The sequence below is a fragment of the Equus quagga genome, chromosome 2, assembly GCF_021613505.1.
Source record: "Equus quagga isolate Etosha38 chromosome 2, UCLA_HA_Equagga_1.0, whole genome shotgun sequence".
NCBI lineage: Eukaryota > Metazoa > Chordata > Mammalia > Perissodactyla > Equidae > Equus > Equus quagga.
This window is the reverse complement of record NC_060268.1, coordinates 136,294,454-136,315,195: the sequence shown is the minus strand read 5'-3', so window position 1 is coordinate 136,315,195 and position 20,742 is coordinate 136,294,454. Positions and strand designations below refer to the sequence as shown.

At 37.8% G+C, this 20,742-nt stretch overlaps 2 protein-coding genes across 9 annotated transcripts in view; one reads left to right on the top strand and one right to left on the bottom strand.

Moving 5' to 3' along the window:
- Positions 1–6,146, top strand: part of PHYHIPL (phytanoyl-CoA 2-hydroxylase interacting protein like) — a 65,866-nt gene extending 59,720 nt beyond the window's left edge. For all 3 annotated transcript variants that reach the window (XM_046654178.1, XM_046654179.1, XM_046654180.1), the window contains one exon: positions 5,612–6,146. In XM_046654178.1, the coding sequence (XP_046510134.1) occupies positions 5,612–6,146 (535 nt within the window). The remainder of the gene's footprint in view (positions 1–5,611) is intronic.
- A 2,018-nt stretch (positions 6,147–8,164) lies between these two features.
- FAM13C (family with sequence similarity 13 member C) overlaps positions 8,165–20,742 on the bottom strand; it is a 116,611-nt gene continuing 104,033 nt past the window's right edge. For 3 of the 6 annotated variants that reach the window (XM_046654177.1, XM_046654171.1, XM_046654176.1), the window contains 4 exons: positions 14,483–14,578; positions 12,975–13,171; positions 11,349–11,450; positions 8,165–8,296 (listed from right to left, as the gene is read on the bottom strand). In XM_046654177.1, the coding sequence (XP_046510133.1) occupies positions 8,173–8,296; positions 11,349–11,450; positions 12,975–13,171; positions 14,483–14,578 (519 nt within the window). In that variant the 3' untranslated portion in view covers positions 8,165–8,172. The remainder of the gene's footprint in view (positions 8,297–11,348; positions 11,451–12,974; positions 13,172–14,482; positions 14,579–20,742) is intronic. The other 3 variants (XM_046654172.1, XM_046654174.1, XM_046654175.1) reach the window with 3 other exon arrangements.

Here is a 20,742-nt window from a genome sequence, read left to right as displayed (position 1 = left end):
TTAGTCTAGAATTCTCTATGGATACAGAGTTTAGTCTAGAATTCTCTTAGCTGTCAAGTTATTTACCCTTGAGTCTATATAATTCATGGTGGATGCCATTTACCTAATTTAGAGAGTACAGACTGAGAGATACAACACAAATTATTGTACCTGTCAATTGTTGAATGGGAATGACCATATACACTCAACAAGAAAGGTATTTGTTTATATTTGTTAAGCATAAAATTTGAAAAGAATAAAAGATCCGCTTTGCTATTTTCATTAATAAGAAATACATCAATAGAATAAATAAATACATCTTTGGTACTAGGTTTAGATGTCTGGACTATTGCCAGTGTCTATTGTAGGTGGCCACTGGAGGTCAGTATTTCTCTAATTTTTCTCCATCCTTTGGATGGGAACTGGCCTTCTGTTTTTCTGGTCCTTAGATACTCTAAAATTTGCTTCATCTGTTTTCAAAAGTTCTTCCAAGAAGAAAAAAGGTAAATACAGAGAGCATGTAAAATGAAAAAAGTTATTGTATATAGTGTATGGTTGATTTCAATATACTAGTTTGAAAGATATATCTACTATGAAGGAAATTTACCTTTGTTGGATTTTCCATAATAGTTGTAAAATCCATGTAAATTATATCTTGATGCAGTATATATAAATAAATACACTTGCCAACGCATGGGTACAATATTTCAACATTGCTTTTTAAAAAACCTTTATTAGAAAATTGTAGGGGGCCGACCCTGTGGCTGAGTGGTTAAGTTCACACACTCCACTTTAGCGGCCCAGGGTTCGCTAGTTTGGATCCTGGGTGCAGACCTACACACCACTCATCAAGCCATGGTGTGACAGCATCCCACATAGAAGAACTAGAATGACCTACAACTAGGATATACAACTATGTACTGGGCGGGGGGGGGGGGGGGGGGGTTGGGGAAAAAAAACAAAAAAGAGGAAGATTGGCAATAGATGTTAGCTCAGGGCCAATCTTCCTCACCAAAAAAGAGCATACCTTTAAAAAAAGAAAAAGAAAGGAACCTTTCACTTACCTGACAAACTCCAAATCATTATAAATTATGAAAAAGCCATAGATAAATTCTGACTCAGTCCACATAGAATGAACTCATTTTGATCTCTTCCTCTAGAAATGAATTCCTAAATGAATATTGCTTTCCCTTACCCCAGATCAAAATATCACTTTCTCTCTTACTCATTCAAGTTCACTAAGCAGACGAATTGTCCTTAAAACACCTTTCTATTTCTGAAAGTTTTCTCTTCAGGAATCCACTGAGACTGATAGACATGTGTAGGAATTCCTGTACTTTTTGGTGCTAGATTGTATAGCCTCAAAGTTGATGCCTGTCACTGATATTAGGACATTTCTTCTAGCCTAAGTTCCTGTTTATATCTTTTCTGCTGTTATTATTTCATATAATTTCACTTGATTCAAGTAGGACACATATACTGATATTTGGTTTTTGTTAATGAGAATGTAACAAGGATAAGAATTTTTGACCCAGGACAAGATAGAGTAGATACACTTCTCTCTTTTCCTCCCACTAAGTACAACTAAAAACCCTGGACATATATATCAAAGAAACATAAAACTCTGAAAGGTGGAGAGAAGGTAAACTGGTTAGGGATTTCTCGGCTCAAAGAACAATACAATAATGAGTTTCCTGGGTTTTCTTTTTAGCTCTTATATTCTGGACTAGGTGCTAGAGAAGCCAGCAACCCAGAAATGCCAATGGGCACAGACAAAAAAATCACCCTAGAAAGTCTGCTCTGTGTACCCAAATGACCAACAAAGGGACAGCCTTGAAGACAGAAATCTTTTAGACGATAACTTTCCTACTCCGGCCAAACACCATGGAAAAAAAACCTATTCCCACCATCACCAGCCAAGGCCAAATAGGGAACCTAAACATCCACCCTCTCCCACATGTAAGGAAGCACCCTCCCCTCCTCCTCCATCTCCTGCTGGAGGTGGTGTCAGAGAAGACTGAGTGGGGAGACTGGACTTATACCCCTCACCAGTGGCAATGAGATCTCTGTCACCCTCCCCACTGTGGTATCACAGGAGGCCTAGTGGAAACCAGGACTTTTCACCACAGCCGAGGGATAATAAAGCTTGCCCTGCAGTGTCAGTAAAGGCCACATAGGGAGCAATAATGAGACACTCTTCCCTCTCCCAGCTAGACTGTGTTAGCAGAACCCTAGTGGGAGCCTAAACTCTTACCTCTGCCCATTAGTCCCTCCCCCGTCCTCCTCCCCTGCCCCATGTCATTGAGACTGACTGGGGAACCTGAATGTTTATCGCCTGACAGCAATAAAGTAACACCCCGCCACAGTTCTCCCATTGGCACATAGTCAGAAGAAGCCTACTAAAATACTAGATTTAAATAAGATCCAGTCTCAAAATACCCAAAATGTCCAGGATATGATTGAAACATACTCATCACACCAAGAACCAGGAAAATCTTAACTTGAATCAGAAAAGATGATCAACAGATACCAATACCAAGATGATACAGATCTTGGAATTATCTGACAAGGATTTGCAAACAGCCACCGTAAAAATTTTTCAACAAGCAATCACAAACACACTTGAAACAAATGAAAATAGAAGTAGCAAAGAAATAGAAGATATAAAAAACTAAATGGAAATTTTAGGACTGAAAAACACTGTAGGAGAAGTAAAAAAACTCAGTGGATACACTGAAAACAAAATCAAGAGGATAAAGGAAAGAATGAGTAAACCTGAACCAGAACAGAACAACAGAACAGTAGAAATAGAAACAGAAGAATCAAAACAATAGAAATTACCCAAACTGAATAACAGAGAAAAAATTGACTAAAAAAAAAATGAGCAGAGCCTCATGGACATATGGGACTATGGCAGATCAAATGTCACATATTGGTGTCATCAGAGTCAAAAAGGAAAGTAAGAAGAGGGTGGGGCTGAAAAACTATTCAAAGAAATAATAGCTGAAATGTTCCAAAATTTTGCAAATGACATAAACCTAAAGATTCAAGAAGCTAATAAGTAAACCCTAAACAGGATAAACCCAATGAAATCCATGCCAAGACACTTCATAAACTCCTGAAAACTGAAGATAAAGAAAAAAATCCTGAAAGTGGTCAGAGAGAAGATACCTTATCTATAGGGAAAACAATTTGAATGACATCATCAGAAACTACATAGGCCAGAAAGAAGTGGCACAATATTTTCAAGTTCTGAAAGAGAACTGTCAACCCAGAATCCTATATTCAGTGAAAATATCCTTCAGGAATAAAGGGGAAATCAAGACATTCTCAGAAGAAGGAAAACTAGGAGAATTTGTCACCAGCATACCTACCCTAAAAGAATGACTAAAAGAAGTTCTTGAAACAGGAAGGAAATGATAAAAGAAGGAATTGTGGAATATCAGGAAGGAAGAAAGAACAACAGGAAGAGTAAAAATATGGGGTCCAATCCAGGATATTATAGTACATTTATTTGTCATGTCTCCTTAGTCTTCTCTAATCTCTGACAGTTTCTTGGTCTTCCCTTGAATCTGCATTTTTAATAAGCTCCCTAGGTAGTTTTCAGGCACTAGAATTTGAGACTTACTGCTGTTCTAAAGTCACGGGCAGATCTTGAGCACACCTCAATGACCCACACTCTTTAAGGAGCATGTTGACTGGGAGAACCTTCTCTTGCCTGAGTGGTAGCTTGTAATTTTCATCCTAAATCATGCTGGTCAAAGACCCAGTCAAGGAAGAGAAGGCACACTCAGGGAATTCTGGAGAAAATTTAACAAAAGCACCATTCACAGATGTATGGGGAGAGTTAAGGCAATTAATAAGGGATGCTAAAGCAGCCAGATGCTATAGAGTTGAAAGGTTTTACCATTCTTGGGAAGAGAAGAGGAGTAGAGGTGCCCAGCAGGAGAAGTAGTCAGAGATATGTAGTTATAGACAAATCCAGCCCTGCCAGAACCACAAGGCTCTGAAGCATGGAAGTGGTAGAGGAAGACACACTCAAGGCTTTACCTTCTTCTCCCCGACATCTGCTGGTGCCTCTTATTGGTAGAACTGGAAGGGAAGGGACCAAGGGGCAAGGAAGAACTGGATGATAGAGTCAGTCCACAGTGGAAGGTGAGAAGGGTAGAAAACAGATCTGGGGACAGGGTAAAGGGAGAATAACCAGTTCTTTTCTAAGCAAAATGCAAGAGAGAGGGGGTCAGCCCGGTGGTGTAGTGGTTAAGTTTGCGTGCTCTGCTTTGGCGGCCCGGGGTTTGCAGGTTTTGATCCCAGGCACGGACCTAGCATTGCTCATCAAGCCACACTGTGGTGACATCCCACATAAAATAGAGGAAGATTGGCACAGATGTTAGCTCAGCAACAATCTTCCTCAAGCAAAAAGGAAAAAATGCAGGAGAGAGGACCTGATTAGTAAACTGTGCCTGGGTCAAAAAAAATAAACCCACAATAAAACAAAATACTTTGTGCCAATATATGTGGACAGCACTCATTTTAGGACTAAATTCTGGCATATTTTAAAGAAACATTCAACATATTTAACTAACCAGTACTGTTAGTCCAGTTTTCTCTTCAAAAAGCCACTTCTGAAATGCAGTAGGCATATAATGGATGTGATTTCAGATGTAAGAGTTCTAATACCAGTTTGGTTTTTCTGGCCAAGAAATTTATTATGTTAAAGACTTCCAAGGTTTGTAGCTTACCTTACTTAGAGTCAAGGCTGGAATTTAACCATCTATTTGTTATTGTTAGTGCCATCTAGTTGATTCCAACTCTTTGCAACCCTGTGTACAGCTGAGCAGAACCGTGCCCGGTCTTTTTGTGTCATCCTCTCACCTTCTGGCACTATATCAAACAATGCTCCACTGCCATTCGTAGGGTTTTCATGGCCAATTTTTTCAGAAATGGTGGCCATTTCCTTCTTCCTAGTCTGTCTTAGTATGGAAGCTCCACTGAAACCTGTCTACCCTGGGGGAACCTGCTGGTATTAGAAATACCAGTGGCATAGCTTTCAGCATCACAGCAACACACAGCCACCACAGTATGACAGTCAATAGGTAGTGTGGTTCCCTGACCAGAAATGAACCCAGGCCACAATGATAAACACCAAATTTTAACCACTAGACCACCAGGGCTAGTTTTAGGCATCTATAGGTAATGTCAAAAGATGCATTCTCAGGGCCAGCCCGATGGCAGAGTGGTTAAGTTCATGCACTCCTCTTTGGTGGCCCAGGATTAGCCGGTTCAGATCCTTGGTGTGGAGCTGCACACTGCTCGTTAGGCCATGTTCTGGCAGCATCCCACATAGAAGAGCTAGAACGACCTACAACTAGGGTGTACAACTATGTACTGGGGCACTGGGGAGAAAAAAAGAGGAAGATTGGCAATAGATGTTAGCTCAGAGCCAATCTTACTCACCCAAAAAAAAAGCATACCTTAAAAAAAGATGCCTTCTCCTTGATCTGATAGTAGGATGAGAATTCAGGCTTTTAATAGTAGACAGCTGACTTTTAGGCCTATCACCATTCAAATCTATAAATCAGTAACTTTTCCAGTATTGTACCAAGCACTGACCATTTCTTTTCTCTTGCAGAGAACATCATGGAAATGCTATGCAGCCCTCTGTCAAGGATAACAGTGGTAGCCATGGCTCTCCTATCAGTGGAAAATTAGAAGGCATCTTCTTCAGCTGCAGCACCGAATTCAACACTGGGAAGCCACCCCAGGATTCACCTTATGGAAGATACAGGTTTGAGATTGCAGCAGAAAAACTTTTTAACCCCAACACTAACTTATACTTTGGGGACTTCTACTGTATGTACACTGCTTATCATTATGTGATTCTTGTTATTGCCCCTGTGGGATCACCAGGAGATGAATTTTGTAAGCAGCGCCTTCCTCAACTAAATTCCAAGGATAATAAATTTTTGACCTGCACAGAAGAAGACGGGGTGCTGGTTTACCACCATGCCCAGGATGTCATTTTAGAAGTCATCTACACTGACCCTGTGGATCTTTCTCTGGGCACCGTGGCAGAGATCACTGGTCATCAGCTCATGAGTTTGTCTACTGCAAATGCAAAGAAAGATCCCAGCTGCAAAACCTGTAATATCAGTGTTGGACGTTAATGCTCGCTTTTCTTATTCTTACTCAGTCCCTTTTCTTCCCTTAGGAGCATTGATCCTCTGTTGTCCATTTTCATCACCAGATGTTTTCCACTGAAGCATGCACATGCCGCTATCACCAAAAGCAAACTGCCACTTTTCAAATTTCATTCAGAGCCGTTTTAGTGTTTCCTATTCCCTACCCTTCCCACTGCTTTCAATGATGAAATATCCTAAGTTCTCCATCTGACACTTTATTGCCTAGATGCTGCAATGTTTTTATTTTTCCTTTATGCCAAACATAACAAAACAATTATATAAACTGCTTTAGCAAAATACAAAATAACGGCTTATAAATGGTGTTTAAATATGCATTCATTTTAATCTACTGAACAAATATTGGGATAACTCCAAATCGCATGAAAGGGTGTAATTGCAGCATGAGTTAAATCCTGAAGCCTAGAATTGTCAGCACTTCCAACTTGTTGTTTGACAGTGTTATTTATGTTATTTATATTAGCTAACAGGAAACAACTACTGTGTTTCAACATAATAAATATAATAGAAAAATATTTTATTTGTATTGTTGTATAAAATATTTACAATCATATAGAATATATAGAGTTACATTTAATAGCAATTGTATACGTGTCACGAAACCATTTTCCTTATCAAAGATGTAGTTTGTAAACTTCAAATAGTTGTGTATCTGTCCTGTTACAAGTAGATGACTTTAATTAAACAAATTTATGAAGGACATTATTCTGATTCATAAAAGTTATAAAATATCAGATAAATACAGAGAAAACAATAAGCCTCTGAAATAGTCTACTTCTGAAACAGTCAGTATTTTTCCCATCCAAACTATATGAAAATGTGAATTTGTTCAGTATCATGCTTAAACATTACAGAAAATAGAAATACAAACATGGTTGGTACAAGAGAGAAAATGTTGACCTTTCACTTATTTTTACAAAAGCAAAAATAATAAACACGTTTTAGTACAAAATAACAAAAAATATACACTAAAGTTGAGGAAGCAAATAAAATATTTTGGCTTCTACTCCAAGGTGTCATAGCACACAATTTCCAAATCTTTCCTTTTGTACAGAATGAAGAATAAGTGCAACTCACGAGAAAGCTTTTTGACTTTACAAAGTACAGACCTTGGAACATTAAGGAAAATGCCTATTCCCAATGGAAAAATAGTTATATAATCTTATAGTAAACAAAAAGATTAGCAATTATAACTATGATCACATTAGATTATATACTACAGACACATATCTATCCAAAATACCTATTTTCAAATTTTAATATTTTATTTTAATATAAACATCTGTCAATTATAGACAAAGATAATTCACAAACTACATGCTATCAGAATGAACTTTGGTAATCAGAAATGTAAAATTTCAAATAACAGATAAAATAATGTGCTATTTTTATATAGAAATAAAAATTAGCAGTGACACATTCTAGTATATTTTAGGGTACTGAAAGCCTAGCAGACTTAAGGGACAAGGTAGTCGTTTTCGTTATGACTTAAAAATCTATTAGAAGTTTCAAATAAATTACATTCTTAGTAGCTGTATTCCTTCTCCCATAAGAAGAGTTTCTTTTCCTCCTCCTACTGAGTTTTTTAAAAAAATCATGCTCTTTTCCATATATCAATATAAGCAATCTTTGGACACTAAATAGACTTTCCCTGAAAAGTGGCCCATTGAACAAGTGGATGCTCTATGTTATTTAGATTTGATAAAATACTAGATGTTTTCTGAAATAATTATACTGATTGTGAGTTTTCTCCTGGGCATGGAGGAGGTTGATTTTTTTTTTCCAATTGTACTGTTACTTGTGGTATTTTCCTCCCATTTAAATCCCTCTTTCTCATTTATAATCACACTTGCCATCTCTTCTTAAAACAGAACAGCTAATACTACCACTAAAGTGCTTCAATTTTCAGTATGTCAAAACTACTTAAGAGCGGCAGAGGAAAATAAACTTGACTTTATCTTGGGTGAAAGTGATCACAAATATTTCCTAAACTTCAAATCGTTTTGGCCACATCTTGCTTGCTTATGAGAACCTCTAATAGTCTCAGTTTGGCTTTTATGTGCTTGTATTCATAGTACTCATCTGCCATTGGTATCCTATCTTCCTTTTGTGGACTTCTGCAAAACAGAAAATACTGTCTATTAGTTCACAATCAAGTCATTAAAAATCCTTTTACAATTCTTACATGAGAAAGTACAGGGTAGCAGTTTCCACCTGGTTTTTGCATCATGTCTTTTTTACCTTCCCTTCACCTTGATTCACTCCCTCTTCCAGGTGTTTTTAGGTTTGCATAAAATAGTACCCTTTGAGAACTTGAATGTCATAGGGGTTTTGCAAATATATGGTCCAGTACGTAGACATATAACAATGGGGAAAGTGAAAAAGTCTGAGGAAAAAACAAAACCCAGAACCTCAAGGCATTCCTTGTCTAGTCATTCTCCCATTACCCATGCCACAGTTCCATGCCTGTGCAGAATGTTCAGCCCTTATAGTGATAGTTGTTAAAAATAACCTAAAAATACTACAGGAATTATATTAATAAAAATAAACTCCTTGAGTGAAGTAATTTATAAAAGTTTAAATTGCAGTGGTTCTCTTTACACACTGATTTTACTTAGACTAGTTGATAATGCATAGATTTTTATACATATGCATTCTAACTACTACATGTTCTTGTCATTTACTCTGAGGAATAATTAAGTAACATCTTGAGTTAAAACCATTTGCCATCCCACAAAAATATGTTGCCAGGTTATGTTTTCTAAAGGGCAATAACTGCTTCAGGATCTCAAAAGGTTCTTGTCTCCTTTGTTGATAAAATGGCGAGTGCTTTTAAAACCTTTCCACCCATGACTTTGAAATAACAAGACGTGGAAAGCACAGATGAAGTCACCACGATTGCTACTGAATATAAAACACAAATACTCGCCAATATTAGTATGGCTGAAAATGGGTAAATAGCTAACATTTAATGTTTTACCATTCTATTTTCCCAGTACTAATAAAGATATAATGATATCTCTTACAAATAAAAAAATAAGTTAATCTATAAATATTCCCAAGACTATAGTTATCTACTTGTGTTGCACCAGTATACACGGCCCTGCAATTTCTGGTATAGAACTGAGAACGGTACACAAATCTATAGACAGGGTTCCTCCTAAATGTTGTCTAAATTATATAACATAATTCCTTTGCCTCCATTCAGTGTTGTGGCCCAAACCTATAACTGGGTGTCTAAATAACCACCTTAATTTGCGTAGACAGATCTAAGTGAAGAAATGGTCTAATTTAGGAACATTAATAATCCATCATGTAACTTTTCCCTGGTCCTGCATACTCCATTTTTTGCTAAAACAAGAGTGCATTGGTCAGAATGAAAATTTTTGCTGGGTATTTCCTAAAGCAGTCTTCCCGTTATATAAAACATGTTCAAGTGCTTAGCACAATTCTCTGGCTCATAATTGTTTATAATGTCATATCTACGTGATTATGCCACTTGCACGGTAAATATTACCAAGAACATTTAAAGTATCTTAAAATTTTTAGTAATCCATTTGCATGGTTATTTGACCTTATGGATAGTTAGGCCATCCTAATAAAATGTCTTAGGAAAACAAGATTAAGATCCATATTTCCTAGCCATTCAACTATTTGGTTTCAGTTTTAATGTATCACCTCTTCTGCATTTAGTATAAGTATGTTACCACAAGAGGGCATACAACCTCAATCCAACGTAGGTATATCTGAAGTAGGTTTAGGACTCACAAGTGCAGTAGAACACTATACGTAGAACATAACTAACTTCCCTGTATGTCAAAGGCATGCCAAGTGCCACTGTAGATCCATTAGGCAGGACTACTAGCACATTGGGAAGTTCTCAAACTCTTTAAAGTGGACTCCTGGGTTCAAACAGGTAAAAATGTAAAAGTCATATGGAAATTTTGTAAAGGAGAAAAAGCAAAAAGAAAACAAATTATATTTTACATTCTAAATTTAGCAGCCACATAACACTTTACTAGATTACTTAACATCAGCAGAAAGGTAAATAACTTGGACTTATAGCAATCAAGTGGAAAGGAAGATTCCAGGTAGAAAAGTAGGTGAGATTACATCTGTATTTGCTGAATGCAAAAAGTTTCTGACTTAATAGCTCCAGTCCTGGTGAACTGCCCTGGAGGACTGAAATGGAAAAGCCGCTAAGAGGTGAGTAGACCAAGCTTTCAAGATGCTTTCAGAACAGTCCCTCTGCATCAGGATAACCCTCAGTCTGCTGAAATGAAAGCAATTCAGGGAAGGCAGATACATAGATGGAGAGGAATACGAGGAGCCAGTGTATCACAACTCCCACCTCAGCCACCTTAATAACTTTGAGACTTTGGAAAAATTATACCCTTTATTATTTTTTTTAAGACTGACATTCTACATGACAGCCATAGCTTCCCAAAATATCCCAGGGAATCCAATAATTTCATCTTACAACCGTGGAGACAGGCTCAGGATAGCTCAGTGATTTATCTGTCTATTCCAGAAGTAGATCAATAACCCTTATCTCATGATTTTATATATATATATATATATATATAATTTTGGTGATGATACACCAAAATTTAGAGAAAACTAATGGAGTGCATAATGAGACGAGTTGACATAGAAAAATTGAGGACAAATAGAGGATATAGCTAAATGTTTATTTAAAGATAGAAAGAATAGCTATGAACTTTTGACCAAATCCTGAAATAAAATAATTAAGGGCAAATCCTGAAGTTTAAATGATATACTTAAAGCAAAACAAGAATTATTTAATAAAGTAGGGAATAACTTGTGGGATGAAGTAACCAAGAACAAAGAAGTTATATGGGCTGAAAAATCAAAAATTTCTTAAAGATTTAGATAAACTTGATAGTTATAATGAGGTTTATTATGCCAAGTTAGGGATTTTTGGAGTTCATCCATTATTTTTTAAAGCTTGATGTCATACTTGATAGTTACAGCCTCCCATAAAACATACCTAATAATGGCACTATCAGAATGTCGTATTAGACAAATCCCGGGTCTAAGTCACTGTGGAAATTCTATCTTGTAGTCATTGTTCCTGCAAACAAATTGCAGCTCATTCATACTGTGCTAAGAAATATTAGCTTAAAAAATATCTCTGCCCATACTTACCTTCCTGTTTGTTTAAAAAACTGTTCTTCAAATTCTCTTAAGGCTTTCCGAAGTCTCTTCTTATCAGCCCTAGTTTCTCGAAGATGGTCAAGAAGTACAGGCCTATACCAAGTAAAATATATATTTGCCATTACTGAGCTCTGGCATAATTGAGAGATCATCATGAGCAGATTTATCTGTTCAGCAAAGGCATATTATGATACAGAAGTGTTCTGCCTAAGACTATCTTTTGAATAAGTATAGCACATGAGGAGACTGACCATAGGGAAGCATAGAAGCAGAGGAAATTACTTCATAAAAATATCATAGGAAGGGAGAAAGGACAGACAGGAGAAAGCAGACTGAGTCCATTATAAAAACTGGTGAGGGTAAAGGCCACATGAATGGATGAGGGAGAAACAAGACATTTTGAAGGAATACTCATCAGTATTGGGTGATAACCTGAACATAAGAGGCACAAGAGGAAGAAACTTTAAAGAAAATTCTACCCTTAATCTAGCGTATGGGAGAATGGCAAAACCCTTGGGAATGAAACAAAGACCCAAAAGAAAGCTAAGGTTACAATGCAAATTCTACTCCATTCTACTGAGAGAGAAAAGTCATATACTTTAGAGCAGGAATTTTTATCTGGGGAACTTGTGTATAGTTTCAAAGACTCTATGAACTCTTTGAAATTATATATGAGCACTTTCTAAAAAAAAAAAAAAAGACCAAGATTCCATTGCTTTCAAAAAAGTCCCCAAAACGTTAAGAACAGCTGCTTTAGAGCAATCAACCAACCAATAAATAAATGAAACAAAGAATGGAAAGAAAAAGGCGAAGGGGTGGGGGGGGAAGAAGAAGGTAAAGGAGGGAGGAAGGAAGATTTTCTGTTTCCAAACATGACCCTCTTCTGTGAGCCGAAATTCAGGTACCAACTGATTCTACAAGTACACTAAAATCTCAACTTACAACTTAGTCCTTGGTCTCACCTCATATATTTCTGGGGATTCCATCTCTATCTTGGGGCATACTCACTGTACTATACTTATTAAAGAAAATCTCATAATCTGCCTGTAATATAAAAACCAAAGAAGGCCAAATGATCAAGAGGAATGCCAGCTACCGAATAATGAAAATGATAGTACTAATAAAAATCCAAATAGGTCCTGACTGAGGGGCCATTAGAAGACAAGGTCAGCTCACTTACTTAAGGCCAAGGGGATTCCCAATCTGAAGAAACCATTTTAGCTAAATGGAATAGACTAGGATAAAGGCTCTGACAACTGTTGACCCACCACAGGATCCCATTTCCTGTTGGTCCAGCATTTTTAAAGGACAGCTTTGCTTCACCCACTGCCAAGAGTTAGACTGGTGACAGACCCTGCTAAAAAGATATGTGACTGTAGCAAACTGAACATTAGCATTTATGGCATCTTTAGGACCTTATTGGGAGCCTTGGTTCCTCATGGCTTTGTGTTCTCAATTCTCTAGTTAAGAGGACAACCAGATTATGCTTTTTAAGGCTACTCTGGTGGATAGCATTTTTTAGAGTCTAATAGCTCTTCTGTATTTCTTAGGTACATATAAGGTACCCCAGACCAGAAGAAGTTAAAGAGAGACTCCACACTTAGGCTTCATACTTACATCGTGGCCTCATGTAAATTGGACATGGAGAGGGCGGGTTGTTTGATTTCTTTCTTTTCATCTGGTAGCAGGACTCTAACAGCCTCAGTCTCAGAGTAGGTGAGGTGGTTGCCAACGGAAAGGTGAGATGCTGGATCTGGCAAAGAAGGTTGTTGGCTTCCCTGTGGACAGTCTTCATCAGAGTCCTCTTCCTCCTGCTTATCACAGGCAGAGTTTAAATAAAGTCACAAAATGCTAAGTACCTCTTGAGGAAGCAAAAACAGGAAGGGGAACCATAAATAGACACCATGAAAACAAGAGGTGACCCCTATGGCTACTGAGAAGAAAGCAACCAAGAGGAACTCTTCCTCAGTTTCATCAAAAAACTTAAAGAAGTTAATGAGCAAAGAGGCACCCATCCTATGCTAAAATGCTCACCAAGTTCATCTCTGTTTGCTGGGCCAAAGAAGGCACAGACATCCAGGAGATATTCCAATCTGGGCTGCACTGCCTAGTAGTTCCTTCCTTTGACCCAGACTTCTAGGCCCCAGCTTCATAACAGTTATATGGATTAAGATGAGATGGACTCCAGACACCTTTTGTCACCCCAAATCAGGTCCTGGTGTGGGCCACATTTAGATACAGATGATACTCAGAAAATTGACAGATTCAGAGAAGAGCTCTATGCAGGCCAAAGCGAAATGGAGTTACTCTTTAACCTGTTCTGGTAATGCTTATTACAACCAAAAGATCTTCTTGCAAGCAAACCTGAACATCACACCCCATTTTAAATTATGCTTCCTTAATGGGAAAATTTCAAAGATTATGAATCATTATTGTCTTTGCCTTTAATTAAAATTGTGGAAGTATAAATGTGCTCAAGTACACTTAAATTTATATTTGTTAATGTTTATTCCTTTTTATATTGATATCATGAGCAAGTGACTGTTTTAATATTGATCGAGTAGGATTTGTGGGGCTTTTCTAGTTCTGTATTCCCATAAATCATTCTTTATTAAAGTAGTCTAACTCAATTTCAATATTCATATTTTCTATTAAGATAAATCTACTTATGTCTTGTACAGTGATGGTCAAATGGTACCAAAAACAAATGTTGCATTATATCAAGGAACATCCTGTCAATTTTCTTATTAAAGGAGAAAAATTAACACACAGAATAGAAAGGCTTTGTTTTGTCTTGCTTTGTTGTAAATTAGATAATGCCAAACTGAAATCCATCGTTTGTCCTCCTCATCCAAGCAATGAAAGCAAACATTAAAACTGGCTTCAAAACCACGGTTGCTCTATATTTCTGTTTCACAATAGTTTTAATTATCAGCCACTGTTAAATATAGTATTGGGGATGAGGGAGACCACATTTCTACTTTTTTTAAATACCAGCTGGCCTGGTTAGCAGCACACACTGCCAAGAAGGCTCCTTTATAACTCTCATAGTGCTGCCTCCCTAACTAACCATCGAAACAAAGCACAAATAGGAGTTTCTAGTTAATGTGAGCACCCTGACTTACAATTGTTGGAATAAGGGAGGGCGTTGACAAGATTTGCTTGATAATTCTGTATCGGTCATAAAGAGGCTTTATGAGATTCTTGTCTTGCTTAGTTACCTGAAAAACATGAAATTATTTATTGTTCCTTTCTCAGACAAGAAGAAAACACATCACTATTTTTAGCAGGCAGAAAAAAAAGTCTTGAAGCCCCAACATAAGGGATTATTAATACTATAATGCAACAGTAACTAGAAAAGGGGAAGTCATTTGTAAGATACTGTATAAAGCACATGCCAATTTTCTTCTGGGAAAAGTTTCCTGAAGGATAGCTCCAAGTTTAGAAAGATGTTTTTAAAGCTGTCTTAAGGAATCCTCAATGTGTAAATGGTATGGAACCTGTTCTTTAATTATTTCTTCATTCTTAAAAAATCATTGGGTAGATTGAAACCCATAGACTTTTCTTCTGAAACATCTATTTTATCTGGGCTTTCATGATTATATTCACTACCACCAACCTTGTCCAGGTCTTCATCACTACATGCTTGGAATATACACTAGCTTACTGGCCAGCTCTGATATAAACTAACTATTTTGGATAAAACTATTAACTTCTCTGAATTCTCAATTTTCTACCTATACAACAAGGAGGTGTTACAAAGTTCCTTCCAACTAAAAAATTTCATAACCTCTTGTCTACAAATGCATTCTATTACCCCTTTGCTATATGACCCATCCCTAAGCACTATTTTCACCAGGTGACATTGTACATAAAAATTTACATAGCTTTCTATTTATCAATCATCTTTCTGTCTATCTAACCTCCTACCTACCTCTCCATCCAAAGTGACCAAACTCCTCCGCTTGCCTTAGTTTTCCTCCCTGCTGTGCATCCTGCACTAATTTCCTACATGTCTACTACACACAACCTCCCTTTCACTCTAGTCCAGTGGTTCTCACTTGGCAGGCAGCAAGAGGGGAATGGTAGAAATAGTACACAGCACAATCACCCAGGTATCTTTTATCAAAGTACACATGCCCAAGTGTGCTATCTGGCTCTGCCTTCCGGGGCCCCCAGAGTGAATCTTGAGGGAAAAGAAAATGCTCAAGCATGTGTATTTTTGAAGCTCCCTAGCTATTCTCATGTTACCCTACTCCAATCCCAGTTGAGAACCATTCTGGCCCATACTTATCTCCCTTTTCTCTGAACTTCTCTATCTCATTATCTGGGCCTTAACTGTTTTCTGTGTTTTAGTCTTGTCTGCCCAAATAAATTAGAAGTTTCTATTTTTTTGAAGAAGATTAGCCCTGAGCTAACATCTACTGCCAATCTTCCTTTTGTTTTTTTTTTTATTTTAATATATCTTTTTAAGATTTTATTTTTTTCCTTTTTCTCCCCAAAGCCTCCCAGTACATAGTTGCATATTCTCCGTTGTGGGTCCTTCCAGTTGTGGCATGTGGGACGCCACCTCAGCATGGTTTGATGAGCAGTGCCATATCCGCGCCCAGGATTCGAACCAACGAAACACTGGGCTGCCTGCAGCGGAGCACGCAAACTTAACCACTCAGCCAAGGGCCAGCCCCCAATCCTCCATTTTTTTTGCTGAGGAAGGCTGGCCCTGAGCTAATATCCATGGCCATCTTCCTCTACTTTATATGTTGGACGCCTACCACAGCATGGCTTGACAAGCGGTGCATAGGTCCGCACCCGGGATCCGAGCTGGCGAACCTTGGGCCACCAAAGCAGAACCTGTGAACTTAACCGCTGTGCCACCAGGCCAGCCCCTAAAATTGAAGTTTCTAGAAAACAAAGATTATATCACATATATCTTTAAATTCTCAAAGTAGCCAATACATCCCCTTCCCTAACAATCTATTAACCCAGGTTTATCTGCAAAAGCACTCTAATTTTTAACAATCTTGATAGAAATTCTACAGGCTCTTTTATTTTCAGTAGAAAGAAAGCTCACCTCTCTCTGTAGGCCTTTTAAGTATGAGTTAAATAACCCCAAGAGCCCTACATTTCTACATTAGTCATGACACCTTTCCACCAAAAAAAAAAAATTTCATGTACTCCATGAGATTTTAATAGGTGATAAAAAAAACCCTCAAAGTTCAGAAAACATTGAAATAATGTTTTTCATTCAGTGTCTCATTCGGACCTATATTCCATAGAAAGCACTTCAGAAAATGATGCATTTAACTATTATGGCATTTCTCTATAGCAGTTTGATTTTTGTGATTTTATTTATTTTTAGTATATTCTCTGGATTGTAGAAAAACTACATTTAGTCCTGAGAGAGAAAAAGAAAAGAGTGACCAAAAAGCAAGTTATAATGATGAATGCCATTATAGGAAAGTATCTTCCAGAGATGCTAAATGAAAATCAGGGTACATATATAATGTATGCACTCATCTTTCACTCTAATGATTCTATGATCATTGGATCATGAGGGTTCAATGGCCCTAAGTACAAGACACTGTCAAAACTCTAATTCCATACATCTTCATCCTCAGACTTGGGCAGGAAGGCAGGCTGCCTCAAGAAGGATTAGTGGTGAAACTATGCGCCAGGAACTGTCCCTACTCAACAGGCCTATGGAGAGAAGCTATAGGAGGCCTGCAAAGTCAATTTTCATAAGGAAACTGAGTCAAGAGGCATGCTCTGCTGGATAGGAACCCCAAATCTCAGGGGCAGAAATACATTAGACTTTGCTATTCCTCAGTCACTTTCTGCTAGGAATCAGACAATTTTCTCCTCTGAATTCAATGGCTCTCTGTTTCTGAAATGCATCCTCCCTCCCTAATTCTGCATATTGGTGGCTGTCTGGAGCATGTTAGATGTATCTAACTTTTGATTCTTGTTATGTGAATGGAGGAAACAAGGACCATGTTGAGTCACCTGAAACAGCCAGAGACAGCTATCTGGAACATGAATGGGTTGTCAGATTTTAAAGATAAATATAAGGAGATAAACCTCAAAAGAAAATTATCCTTACTTCTTGCTCCTTCATTTTTATGGCATCAGAAGAAGTGAAACTTAGATGAGGTTGAGCAAGAGAGGACTGTACTTAGAACATAATTGATTTGCTGATAGCTTGACTTTGATATAAAAAAAACTCCTGGCTCCCTGTCCAGTAGGTTATTAGGATCATCAAGGTCTGGAATAGTAGTCCCCGAACAAGCCAGCTTTCCAAGAGAGAGAACTGCTGCTGAGTGGCCAGGCCAAGTATATTTCTTTCCAGGTCCTGTCAGAAAGCTATTTAGGAAGAAATTGCCATAGCTTAAGTGCTTTTACCACCATGCTTGTTTTCATTTCTCCCCATGGCACTGGTCCTATGTATTCCTTCACAGTAAACCACAGAAATTTATAAATAAAGTCATTCAAATCATCCCCATAAATGAGCTCTCTCCTAAAGAGAGAAGTAAAACTGACATTCTCCTCTCTGGACAGTGAGTGACGGGAATCTACTACATTTTGGCTTGAGGGAGTCAAGTCCTGCCAAGCTTTCCCTGTGTCTAAGTCTGCCCAGCCCCTTACTGAGGGAGACAGTATATGTGAAACAAGCCTGACCATATGAACTAACCAGTCAAACAGCATAAAAAATCAGTAATGAACATAGTCATACAAAGCAACTGCTGAAGAGAATGGCTTGGTCAATTTAGATTTCTAAGCAGGGCATTGCAGATTAATATTGGCCTTGAAACCAGAGGACATGAGTTCAGATCACCAGCCTCAAAACTCACATGCTCGTTTTAACATGGAAAATTATGTTATCTCTGAACCTTGGATTCCCAATATGCAGAATAAGGATCATTTTTAATAAGTTATATGTAAATGTCCCTGGCACAGAATCAGGTGTACTAAATGTTATTTAACCTATCAAACTAGTTGACTTGAGCTTACTATCAATGATGTACATCACTAAAAAAGGAATACCATGGTACTATTAAAGAATAAGTTTTTAAAATAAAGAATGAGAAGCTCTCTGTCTCGATAGAAAAAGCTATCCAGACTACATAAAGTGAAAAAAGGATTATAATTGTACAGATTGCCATCTTTTGTTTAAGGGGGCAAATTCAGAATGTATATTGATACTTGCTTGTATATGCTTTCTATAGAAACTCTAAAAGGACACATAAGACATTAATAACAAGAGTTACCTGCTTGGGGGTTGGAGACAGAGCTGGAGCTCGTCAATGGGATGGGAAGGAGTCTTTCTACTGTGCAACCTTTTATATTTGCCTTTTGAACTCTGTGACAAAGTATTACCTATTCAACAGTTGTTTTTCTTTTTTTTTTAAAGGGGAGGTGGGGAGAAGAACTTGATGGGTTCTTCCTTTGGGTGCCCTTTTCCTCTAAGTCTCTCCAATGCACAACCACCCACTAATCAGTTATTAAATTTTTATTTGATTTTGAAAAATAAAGGGAACCATCCTTTTAAAAGATCTGTCTCCCTCCTCAAAGATGCTGCAGTTGGTGAGGGGCCACAAGAAATAACTGCCATTACTTATCCGCATGTTCATTTGTGCTGTACATCTGACACTACCTACAGTTCTTGGAAAGGGTGATAAAATGGGTATATGTGCCAGCATAAATTCAGGATTTTCAAAGGAAAAAGGACATAAATAGGCACTACAATCTGACCCAGGGGATGATTCATTCATTTCCAGTGCTCAACGGATACCCTGTGACCCAGAAGTGATTATCTCCAAAAATCATCCATAGATAAAAGAGGAAGAAAATTACTCAGTAGCAGTATCTGAACTGACAAGGCAAGGCTGTAGGATTTGCCAGCTTTAATATGAGCTCTGACTGAACATCAAATGCAAAAATTTCAGAAAAAGTCATAATAAAGGTTTCTTTAGAAAACAAATAATTCTTTGTCTTGGAAGTTTTAATATTCAATGCATTTTCATCAGTTTATAAAGCAAGGACCCCAGATGAAAATTACCTGTCAATTTGAGTTTAAAGAAATAGGACCTAATGAGATCATCTCAAACGCTAATGAGCTCACTGAGGAGCCAGGAATAATACTGGCTACTTTGGAAATTCACAATCCTCCCTTTGATTCTGCTGTGGCTTCTAGACTTCCCTTTAGGACCCACAATAGCTGACTAGCCACTTCAGAGTTTGCTATGGTAAGCTCTCCCAGAAACAATACTGCAGCTTTAGATATTAAGGCCCACATGTTCCACTACAGATGCTGTCTACTTAAAGGGCCTAACTTTAGCCTACTGCAGAGACACTAGGTTTATTTGAAGGGGCTTCTGACACTTATTAAACAGTTCAACAGATACTTCATTTTACTTTATTTAGAATAATAGAAATAAATTGCCATTTAAACAAAGATGACTTCTAAAGAACTCGAGATTTTTCTCCGATCTTCAGACTCTCATTTCCATGTGACTGTTTGACTTAAATACCTGCATAGGGTGACCAACCATCCCAGTTTGTCCAGGACCGAAGCATTTTGTAGGACATGAAATTTTCAGCACTGAAATCAGGAAAGTTCAGGGAAAACTGAGATGGTTGGTCATTCTGTTCCTCAAAGATGTTCAAACATGTCCAAAACAGACCTCCTGAGTTTTCACTCACAACCCCAATCTGCTCCTCTAGTTTTCCCTATCTCAGTAAATGGACCCATCACACTCTTGGCTTCTTCTTTTCCTTCACTCCCTCCCACCCAATGATTCAACACGTCCTTTTGGTTCTATCTCCACAATATTCTTTGAATATGTCTACTTCTTTCCATCTCCAAGGCTACATATGCTAGTCCAAGCCATCCCTTTCATCTTCCCTTTCCCACTCTTTTCCCCTATAATTTATTCTCCACACAGCAATCAGAAAGATCTTTTAAATGTAAATCACACCACGTCACTTTCCTACTTACAACCATTCAACAGCTTCCCAATACCTTCCACAGTCTAAAAGCTCCATGTGATGGGCCCCAATCTATCTGACTTCATCTCATGCCATCCTGTGCTCCGGTCCCTAGATCTGAGAATTCCAAGTACACACCAGCTCTTCCTTCAAGCCCTTCATACTCAGAGTTCCCTCTGTCTAGAATGCTCTTTGCTGATCTATTGGCCTCCTGATTCTTCTTCCTTAAATGTCACCTTATTGGCCTTCTAATCACCCTACACAAAGTAGAAACCATACCTTTATTTTCTATCATATCATCTGTTTAATTCTTTGTAGAGTAGTTATCAAAATCTTAATGATTCTATTTACTGAATTGTTTATTTGTTGTTGTATCCCAGCTCCCTGAAGAACATGAAGG